The following is a 10,835-nucleotide window of genomic DNA, read 5'->3' as shown; positions in this document are numbered from 1 at the left end:
AATTTAGTCCACGGAGTATACTTCTATACTTCACCTCCACAGTCTAAGTACATTCTGAACCTGCATGCACGAACGGGTAGATGGGCGGGGTGAAGACCATGTTTGTTATTTTTTTTTTGCTGCAAGTTTAATTTAGTTTTGTGGGGGGGGGGTGGGGGCTCCAAGGCAAGACCCCAACCGCAGCTTGCCATTTGTCAGCATCCTGAGGAATTGAAGCCATGAAGGCCGTCGCCAACCAACAGAGCCCAACAACAGTGGCGGTTTGGTAACCTGTCATCTGATCGAGCCTTCCATCTTCGTCTTCTGCCCGGCATGATGACAGGGAATCGCTACTGTCCTACTCCTAGGTGCGGTAACCACCCCGGTTGAGCAAATATGCCTCTGCGATGGGACCAGAAAACGCACCGGTTCCTGTTAAGGGACGACCACATACACTCCTCTGTTTTGTATTGCATCAAGTCATCAAGAGGGTGAGTTCAGGTTGCTGATCCATCACATGGTTACTATGCTAGTGACTTGGCAAATATGTATTCTAGCTTCAATACTTTTTTTGGAAGATGCTTATTAGACTGGAGAGCTTGAAGAGAGATTTTTCTTAGGCCCCGTTTGGATCATTGGAATTGAATTCCATCCTAATAATCATAATTTAGACACAAATTAATTAAGCTAATATAATTGTATGTGGAATATAGTTGTATATTATAGTTGGTGATATGTGAGAGATACTTGTATGCTGCACTTCTACTATAGAGAAGCGAGTCTAAGAGCGTGCTATAAGAATTGAATTCCATCTAATAACCATAATCTGTAGAATCAATTTCCATCTCCCACCCCATGAATTTAAGATAGGCTTATATCTAAACTTTGGAAAGTTGTGGAATGCCACATTCCAACATAAATTAGCCTACTCCATTAAATAGATTCCAATTCCTTGGACCCAAACGGGGCCTTAAGGAAAAGAGTATTTACAATATTTTTGAAGCCGTTGCGTGCTTATTTATTTGATTTTGATGTCTTATATCTATTATTGTGATGTTCAATCCATTAATTCACTGATGACATACGCTAATGACCGATCAAAAAAAGTCCTATACTCCTATCAACTATATGGTCATTGTGCATAATTCATACGTAATTTTCAGAACCACGAAAGCCAACCGGATATTTTCCGACGGTGCGATTGGCCTGGTTTCCTATGACTAGCAGTCAACCAGGTGTATAAAAGGTGGGTCGCTCCTCTTCCCCCTATCACTCCCATGTGGGCGACACAGATGGGCGGAACCCTAGCTGTCGCCCCTTACCCCCACCCCCTCCACCGTGCCGCCACCAGAGCCGGCCGCTGGAAGCCCAAGCGGCTCGCAAAAATGGTGGCGGTGGGGCGGGTTTCCTTTCCATTGGCATCTTCAGGCAGGCGTGGCCGCCTAGGTCGCCGGAATGAACCGCTGGCGGGTGGATTGCAGCGGGGATGGTGTCACCGGCCAGATTCGGTGTCCTTGCAGCCCGATCTACCTCCTGGCGTGGCCGTGCATGGTGGCGGCTATGCGGCACCCGTGCGTTGTGGCGGCCATGCGAGGGCCTGGAGCGGCCGTGCAAGGCGCGAGTGGGTGGCGACACCCCGGTGGCCAGCATCACGGTGGCGGTGCGATGCGGCCACGTGCCAGTGGCAACGCCCTAGCCATCATCAATGTCACCGGATCCGTCCCATCGGCACGGAACCATCATCAATGTCATCGTTCCCTTAGCCCGGATCCGCCACTCCCTTTTCCTGATGTTGGTGGTGGCCTCATGGCCGATGTTCGGATGGTTGGGGTCGCTGCTGCTTTGTGCTCTGGGGTTGATGGCTCTAGGGACACAGTTACTGCCTGCGCCAGTTATGGAGGGATGTCATCGCATTTGCTCCTAGGATGTGCTTCCACCTAAGCTCTGTGTCTGCCTCCTATGGTTGGCTGCTGATGGCACAGCGTGGACTTTGGTAATTACATTCATGAACGCCGTGCTTGCAACAAGTGCTCAGCACCTCGCCGTGTGGCGTGTGTGGTATGGGATGCATTTTGTCTACGTCGGGTTTCAGGTGCTTCAGCCTCCAATGATCGGCAGTGACGTGGTATGGGATGCGTTTCGTTGACCCTTGGGGCTATGTTGTGGTGGGCTAGGGTGCGATGGTGAAAGTCATGCTAGCCTTAGCCGGATTCGATGGTGATAACGCCTGGGCGCCGTTTTCCCTCTTGAGGGCACCGTCAATTTGCCTCGAGCCCACCCATCACTAAGTCTCCAGGTGAAAACTTTGTCCTAGCGGGCAGCGGCGGCAACGACTATCGTTTTTTCCTCGATGGAGGCGTCGTTTCGGAGATTTTGAGTGGTGGTGTACTTCGTGTGGGTTTTGTGGTTGCTCAACTCGGATTCTACAATAGCTACCGGTATCTTGCTTATCCCTACTGAAGTGTGGATGATTTTGCTACTGTCTTGAGTTTGTGATCAGAGTGTCAAACATCAGATGGAGTTGCTTCTCTTCTTCGTCGTTGGATTGGCTCATGCTTTGGTTTCGATTTCACCTTGAGGAGAAGTTGGTTCATTTGAAGGAGACCTTACGAAACAACATGTATATGGAACAACACGTATATGGAGATTATTGAAGTAGCTTGTTAGAGTTTTTGAGTTGTATGTTTTTTATTTTGTTATTTCTCTTTGGTACATCAGATCTTCTAATGTTTTGGCTACATATTCTTTTGGAACATGTGCCACTCTGTAATCTTTGTGGTCTGATGCATTCTTGAAAAAGAATATTTCAAGCTGGAATATAATCTTCCATTATCTAAAAAAAGCAGTGAACCAAGTGTATATCAAATTATTATATACCTACTGTTTTTTTCTAAATAGCATACCATATATATCTAGTCTCATGGGCTATGAACATTTTTGCTCTGTGCTTGTACAGCTTTGTTGAAAAAGAAACAACATTAACCTCCTTTTATTATATTGCATGTATCCTAATATGCATCTAAATAGTTAAGGACTACGCTCGTCCCTCCGCAACTCACGGGACGCGCGGCGGCACGGGAGAACGTGAGAGAAGCCTTGCCGTTGCGGGAGGAGAGGAGGTGCCGGGCGTGGGTCTGCTTGCCTTGCCGCTAGTAGGTGGGTCATGGGAGAAGCCTTACACGTCCGTGGATGGAGTGCCCCACTGTCGATCGATCCATGCCGGACCCCCCTCCCACTGTCAGAACAGCGTGCGCGGCACCCCCTCCCCCCATCCGCCTGTCAATCCCCTACCTGATCCGCTTCGAACCCCTCCTCCGTGCTCCGGACCCCCTTCCCCCGTCGGAATAGCGCACTCAGGCGGTGACGCACGGTGCTCGTGCGCGCGTGCCCTCTTGCCCTCTTCTGCTTGGATTTGCTCCGAACCCCCTCCCCCCATCAGGACAGCCTGTGCAGGTGGCGACGCACGGCGCCCGTACGTGCATGCCCTCCCACCCTCCTCTCTGCCCATGTCGAGGAGCAGCTGGGGGAGGACGACCAGTCCAATCGGCTAGGGAGGCACGTGCTCCCGCCGCTTGATGTGCTCCCCTCCCGTTGCCGAGATAAGTGCCTCCCTCCTCATTCCTTATCCCCTTCTTGCTCGGCTTTCTTCTCCCCTCTGCCTGGTTTCAAACCCTAGCAGCGCTAGCGCTTCCCCACATTGGTTTCAAACCCTAGCAGCAGGACGTCGTGCTGATATGTGAGCTCTGACCATTTGCTACACATCCCTCCCTTTCTCCTGCTTTTAGATCTGTGTGCTGATCTGTGTGCTGATCTGCTTTTAGGTTCCTTCTTCGTCTACTCTGATGTTTCTTTGCTATATGTAGCATTGCTCCTTGTTATGCTTTTAGGAAACTTGTTATGCTTATTGTTTCAGTCATATTCCCAAGAAACATGCTATGGAGAAATTACTAGGATGCAAAAATATCAGAAATCTCAATCTCCAATCACAAATGCACTTTATAAAAAGCTATGAACAAAATAATCTATGCAAACTCATATAATGGCATTATTCATAATAAAAGAAATACTTAGCTATGTTGTTCACAGGAATGATAGTTTGTTATTGCAACCGTGATCTATGTAGGTGAGAATGGAACTATTGATGGTCAAGGCAGTGTGTGGTGGGATATGTGGAAGAAAGGCACACTGCCCTACACAAGGCCTCACTTGCTTGAGTTGATGAGCTCTTTTGGTATCATCATCTCCAATGTTGTTTTCCAGGATTCGCTTATTTCAGTGAGTTTAGTCCAAAATCCCAAAAAGAATTACCGCACTACTCACGAATTAAGCAGAGATGCTACACCTGCATCTTGCTACCTTTTTTTAGGCATTTTAGAGTGCTGAGTTCATTTTGGCCACAAAGTTGCTTTGAGCCTCCCTGCTCGTTTGTTGCAACTGTTTCTACAATCCTGTATTTGTATTCCAAAATCTGCTTTTATTGTTTGTCCTAGCTTATAAATAAATGTTGGATCATCTTTCATGTGTGTGTTGGAGTTGTTCCAAATTCACTCCAGGATATAGGCCGGGCTTCTGACGGAGCGGAGGCCCGTCGCCGGAGGCTTGGGCCGGAGCGTGTAACCCAAAACTCTTGAGATAGTGAGATTGTTGCTGGCTGGTGCCCGTGGTTTTTCGCTTTCACATCGAAGGGGTTTTCCACGTTAAATCGTGTGTCTCCTCTGTGGCTTGATTCTTTACTTCATATTTCCATACGTCGTTCATAACAGTGTGTGCAGCAATAATGTTGCAGCAACATGTCTCTTTTCCAAACCAAACCAAATATGTCTCTTTAAGTGGAAAATCGATTAATTAGTGTTTGATGATTCTTGCTTTTCCCAAAATAATAAAACTGTCGAAGTACTTCTTAAATTTCTAGGTTATTTCACTTGCTTTGTCCTATCAGATTTTTCGACTTCATATGACTGTGCTTGAAAATGCAGATGAATAGGGTGCCTATCATTGACATCACTTTGTTTGTGAATGCCTAGGTGCTTTAGACATGTTTTAAGAGCTGAGCTGAAGGTTTTTTTAATCTACACACACCTCAATACCTCATGAACTGTGTGCTAACTCTTATTTCAATTTTTTGTGATAGTGGTTTGCCTGCCCATCCAATCAAGTATGTGTTGTGTTTCATGATTGAGCTGCAATCAAAGCACAGAACAGGTCCTCCAGGAAGAGTTCATGTTGTGTTTCTGCTTGTTTGTTAAGCTATGATTATTTCACACAACATTTACGTGAGATCTGAGTTTCATGCAGCCGCTAGGAATGGCAAATTTATATGTATTCTGTACTCAGCTTTCTAAATCACAGATATTGATAGTCCAAAATGTATATATTAATCTGATTTGATATTCTGAATGTGGATCTTCTGAAAATAACTCAAGATATAAGGTAGATGTCAATATGTTAATGAGCTCTATCTTTAAAATTTTATGTTAAAATGCTGTGATTTCGTGGTGAATTTGTACTGTTGCCCTTGTATTTGATTGCTGAAATGGTAGGGCGCGCATCGCGCCGAATGTTCTAGTGCTAACTAAAGAGTGGATACTCACGGCTATTTGAAACTAGCATGAGATACCTGATTTTTCTACTGTTTCCATAGAATTATGAAAATCTATCCCATGAAATTTCTCCGTTTCAAAGACACATTTAAAATGGTCGTATGCTATAAACAGAACTTTACACGTAGGGGAACGAGCTTTTACAAAATTCCTGCGAATTGAATCGTTCCAAAAATATAAGTCAATGGAGTCTTCGAAACAAATAGGGACAAACTGCCAAACTGGGATATTCAGCGCAACCGTTCTGATGAAAATCAATCGAATTTATGGCCCTGAAACCAGAAACGGTGACACAGTTATGAGATGAGTTCAATTGATGACACCAAAACCGTATGATTGTCATCTACAATGACAGATTAGAGAGCATATTCTAGTGGTTGCATCCTCCAATCAAATCCAACGCTCACAAGTGATCTAGTTGCAACCAGTTAATTAAAGATTTGATCAGGACATTCAGCAATCCATGCAAATGCTCAAAGTTGATTTCGAGGTAGCCAACTAAAGGCTCTGAATGTCACCAAGAAGTACTGGACCATCATCATCATCATTTAGAAAACATTGTAGGATCGCTATCTTTTGATTTTTGAATGATTGAATTAAGGAGAGAAGTGACAACAGCAGTAAGGGGAATATGGGCCCTAGCTGCAATAGACTCTGTTTTTCAATTTGAAGAGAGTAGTTTTCCTCGGACAAATTCTTTTTGGTGCATCTCGCCGGCCCGGCATGGCCACTGCGGGCCGGCCAGCAGGAGAAACCGAAAATGCCCACTGCGGCCTGCCGGCCCACGTATCTTGTGCTCCCAAGTCCCAACAGCAATCAATCCCCAAGTGGCCAAGACCCCCAGCCTTCCCAGCGCCTCCCGACGGGGCGCGAGTCGTATCCTGCCGGCCGCGGTCTCCGGCGTCGGAATCCGTCGCATTCTGCGGATCACTTTCCTGGGCGATGATGGCGCTGTCGCCGAGACCTCGCGCCGCGTCGGGCAGCCACGCCGCGCCCGCTCTCGCCGCCGGCGCCCTGCCGGAGGACGCCATCTACGAGATCCTGCTGCGCCTGCCGGCCAAGGATCTCTGCCGCCTCCGCGCCGTCTGCCGGCCATGGCGGTCCCTCCTCTCCGACCCGGCTTTCGCCGCCGCCCACGCGGCACGCCACCCGGAGCCTCTGATCGTCGCGGGCTACACGAGTCACTCCGTCATGAACGACGATGGCATCCTCTTCGACATCATGGACCAATCCGGCCGCGTCGTCAGGCGGATCCGGCAAGCGAACAACAAAGAAGGGCACAATGAACGGATGGTACTGGTACCCACGCAGGGCGACCTCGTCTGCCTCGTGCAACATTGGTGCCGCAGGAGCTGCCGATTGCTCAACCCGGCAACCGGAGCCGTTCACGTCTTGCCGGAAGGATTGGCAGAAGAACATGCGATGCACGAGGGTAAACTCGCTTACTGCGCATTGGCGTTTGGGCAGGTTGCCGCGACCGGTGAGTACAAGGTCCTTCGTGTGTTCCGTGGCTATTTGCCCCACGGTAGGGAGCTTTGTGAGGTCTTCACCCTCAATGGTGGCAGCCATGGTCGGTGGAGGGGAATAAGGACGGCCCCTCCACGTAATGTCATCTTGAATTTGTTGAACATTGTGACGATCTGCAATGGGATTGTGTACTTCTTGTCGATCGAGCATGTTCCGGGAGATTTTATTCTAGACGACACTATAGCTCCATTCAACCTCGAGTCAGAAGAGTGGATGCCAACTATCCGAGGGCCGCTAAGCAGCCTAGAGAGAGCGAAGAACAACGACAGAAGTGTGTTATCACTGGCGGTTCTGAATGGTTGCTTAGTTCTGTCTCAGCACGTAGTTCCTTCCTCTATGGACATGTGGTTCCTGATGGACGTCGACAAGGGCTTATGGGTCAAGCAACATTGCATACAATTTGAATTCAGCTATTGGCAAATTATGCACCCAGTACACCCTTTGCTCGTGTTAAGTGATGGGAGAATAGTGCTTATCCACATGGCAGATAGGGGGTTACTGAAAATGTACAATCCAAGAATCGGCACCTGTACAGATGTGGCAGAGATTGGGCCTTGTGATGAAATTGGTTTGTACACAGGAAATCTACTGAGCTTGGCAAACGGCCCCAGTCAATGAGGTCAATCATGTAGTTTGCTGTCGTATCCATTCAATAAATTTGTTGTTTCCTCCCCCTCGTTGCAGGTAGCAGCATAGCACAATGGATTTTGAGCTTTTTATCCGTTGCTGAAGATAAGAAGATACCCTACTGATGCATAGTTGCACACCATATTCAAGGATTTACTTTTAAAATTTTTAAGAGGATTGGCATCAATAATTCCATCAGTATCTTTACTTCTGTTATATATTAAAGGAATAAATTTCATGTTTTGTTTATGTTGACAAGTTCAATGCCCTTTCTTAGTTTCTTTTGGTCTTTTATTGTTCCATCAGCTGGTTGAAATGCTATCTTGTAAAAGTTGAATTTAATTGTATATATGGTACTCGTTCTGTGAGATTTTTTATACCACTACATTCCGTGGTTCCCAAGCTAATGTTTATATTCATACTTTGATGTTGCCAGAGGTACATAAGTTTTTAATTTTTTGTAAATTCAGGCTGCTTCTTGTTTTCTGTTAGCTAAAATAATTGGTGGAACATTAATAAAAATGGATTTGATTGTCATGAATTGTTTTGGTAAGACACCCCCTGGCTTCCCAGTCAAGTCCTATTTGACCGTTGCTGCAAAGGTAAAATTTCATTGAGGTGTTTTGTGCGTTTTATTTTGTGCAAGATAAAATTTAGACAATTTGTTTTATTTGTACCTTTATATACTGTTGGGTAAAAAAATGCAACCATTTGGCGGGTAGTCTGTATCCTTTATATACTTTTATTCAGAACTAAGGGTTTCAGAGAATTTCTCGGATGCCAATTTAATTGCGCAAAAGCCAATTATTTGCCACACCTAGCCAAGAAAAAAAAATCAATCCGGGCAAAATGTGGCAAAGAACAAAATTCTTCTTCTTTTTTCTGAGGAGGCAAGTATGACTAAATGCAACTGAGTTATATCCAGAAAAATCTGTGTTCTCTTGGCAGAAAATGTGCCACATGATTTTCTTTCTTTTTTTTTTGGCACCTACATCATTTCGTAGTACCTTCCGAGATGTCGACGCCCAAAAAACGTTAACCTCCGATTGGAGAGGCAGCGTCGTCGTCCACAACCACAGGGCGTCGTCGTCCACAAATTCCAGCCGGTCCCACCACCGCTTCCTCGCTTTCATTCCTTTCCAGTCTCTAAGGAATCATGGCGTCGTCGAAGCTGTGCGCCGGGCAGGTTGTTGCAGAAACGCGCGCCATCCTCACCCTCGCCGGCGGTGACCTGCCCCCGGACGCCGTCTTCGAGATCCTGCTCCGCCTCCCGGGCAGGGACCTCTGCCGCCTGCGCGCCGTGTGCCGGCCGTGGCGCTCCCTCCTCTCCGACCCGGCCTTCGCCGCCGCGCACGCCGACCGCCACGCAGAACCCCTCGTCGTCGCCGGCTACGCGAAGCACACGAGCAACAACGGCGTCCTCTACGACATCCTCGACCTCTCCGGCCGCGTCGTCAGGCGCGTCCACGCGGCGGCGACGACGCCGACGGAGAACGAGTGGGTGGCGTCCACGGGACCCGGCCTCGTCTGCGTCGCCGCCGCCGGAGTCGCGTTTGCCCTGCCTCGGGGACTGGCGGAGGATCACGCGGCGCACGAGCGGGATATAAGCCACCACACCGCCATGGTCGCGCTTGGGCAGGTCGGCTCCACGGGCGAGCGCAAGGTGCTTCGTGTGCTCCACTTGTTCCCCGACATGGCTCGACAGCTCTACGAGATCATCACTCTCGACGGCGGCGACCGTTGCCGGTGGCGCAAGGCGATGGATCCTGCACACACCGTTGGATTGGGCACATGGACGGCCATTGACGGAGTTGTGTACTTCTTCTCAAGTGAGTTCATTCAGGGCCAAGATGTTATGCCTGACCGCATAGCGTCGTTCGACCTCGAGACAGAAGAATGGAGGCCGACGATCCGAGGACCGGTAAGTAGTAGCCTAGCTGACGATGTCGGTGGGCACCCCATCAATCACTTGGATTGGGGTGAGTTCTCACTAGCTGCCATGAATGGCTGCTTAGTTATGACTCATCGCGTATTTTCCTCCTCTATGGACCTGTGGTTTCTGATGGATGTAGAGAAGGGGTTATGGGTCAAGAAGCATGTCTTACAGCTCAGTATCAGTTACCAGCATGGTGAACATGCAGTTCGCCCTTTGCTGGTGTTGGATGATGGGAGGATAGTGCTTGTTCACATAGGGAACAGGGGGTCGCTGAAAATTTACGATCCCAGGACAAGCAGTTCTACAGATGTGGCAGTGCTTGGACCTTGTGTTGCAGTTGGTTTGTTTGCTGGAAGTGTATTGAGCTTGGCAAATGGTGACAGTTAACAAGGTCAGCTTTGTAGTCACAATTCACAAACAAAGGCTTCTGCACTAGTACCAGTGAAACATAAGTGTGGGTGCTTCATTCTTAAGTCCTTGGTGAAAATGTGGTACTATGCCAGTTTTATCTTCTCTGCCACTCTAATAAACTCTCACTATTTTTTTAATGCTATTGCCTATTAGCATACCAGCCGCACTTGCACCATGAATATAGTTCGGGCTTCTGATTGTATTGTATTTTTTTAATGCTGCCAGTTTAATCTTCAGATTGTACACATTTCATTATAAGTTTACTGGTCACTTGCGCATATTCTTGTTTGAGACTTCCAGGTCATCTGCCCCTACTGCATGTAAACTTTGATCTAGCCATGTCGCTAAAAAGATTGCTTCTTCCATTACCTCACATACTGTGACATCATGCGGTACTAATTATGATCAAATCACTACAAGTCTAATGCGACAAAGCTAAGAAGCGGAAGTGAAAAACCACTGCAAATAAAATAAGATGAGTGAGGCATCAGATACATAGGAAATTGCAATAGACGTGCTTTGGAAGCAGAGGATAGGAAATTGCAATAGACGTGCTTTGGAAGCAGAGGAAGTTTTTTTTTTTTTTTATTTTACAATTTTGCAAAAATAAATGCCGGGTAGAAAAAATTACAGAACTGGACCTACATAGCCATTTGAAATGGCTATAGCCGTTTCATCCGACGGTAGATCAGTTAAAAAAAGAATAAAAATAGATACCGCCATTTGAATCGGCGGTTAGGCATGTGGCGGTGATG

General features: G+C 47.3%; 2 protein-coding genes across 2 annotated transcripts; both read left to right on the top strand.

Moving 5' to 3' along the window:
* The first annotated feature begins 6,524 nt into the window (after nucleotides 1–6,524).
* Nucleotides 6,525–7,724, top strand: LOC111256360 (F-box protein At3g07870-like). Its single transcript, XM_022824246.1, has one exon. It carries the CDS (start codon nucleotides 6,525–6,527, stop codon nucleotides 7,722–7,724), a length of 1,200 nt encoding a protein of 399 aa, XP_022679981.1.
* A 1,165-nt stretch (nucleotides 7,725–8,889) lies between these two features.
* LOC101781429 (F-box/LRR-repeat protein At2g43260) lies at nucleotides 8,890–9,910 on the top strand. Its single transcript, XM_004959000.1, has 2 exons — nucleotides 8,890–9,654; nucleotides 9,806–9,910. Exons 1-2 carry the CDS (start codon nucleotides 8,890–8,892, stop codon nucleotides 9,908–9,910), a joined length of 870 nt encoding a protein of 289 aa, XP_004959057.1.
* Nucleotides 9,911–10,835: the final 925 nt, after the last annotated feature.

This window comes from Setaria italica, chromosome II, assembly GCF_000263155.2.
Source record: "Setaria italica strain Yugu1 chromosome II, Setaria_italica_v2.0, whole genome shotgun sequence".
Classification (NCBI taxonomy): domain Eukaryota; kingdom Viridiplantae; phylum Streptophyta; class Magnoliopsida; order Poales; family Poaceae; genus Setaria; species Setaria italica.
Note: the sequence above shows the minus strand (reverse complement) of the source record. Positions and strands in the feature narration are given on the sequence as shown.

What these genes read in the sequence shown, in the direction of transcription:
- LOC111256360 (XM_022824246.1), top strand. Translation starts at nt 6,525, where the DNA reads ATGGCGCTGTCGCCGAGACCTCGCGCCGCGTCGGGCAGCCACGCCGCG.
- LOC101781429 (XM_004959000.1), top strand. Translation starts at nt 8,890, where the DNA reads ATGGCGTCGTCGAAGCTGTGCGCCGGGCAGGTTGTTGCAGAAACGCGC. An exon ending in GGCCGACGATCCGAGGACCG is followed by an intron (nt 9,655 to 9,805) that starts GTAAGTAGTAGC and finishes TGATGGATGTAG; the next exon opens with AGAAGGGGTTATGGGTCAAG.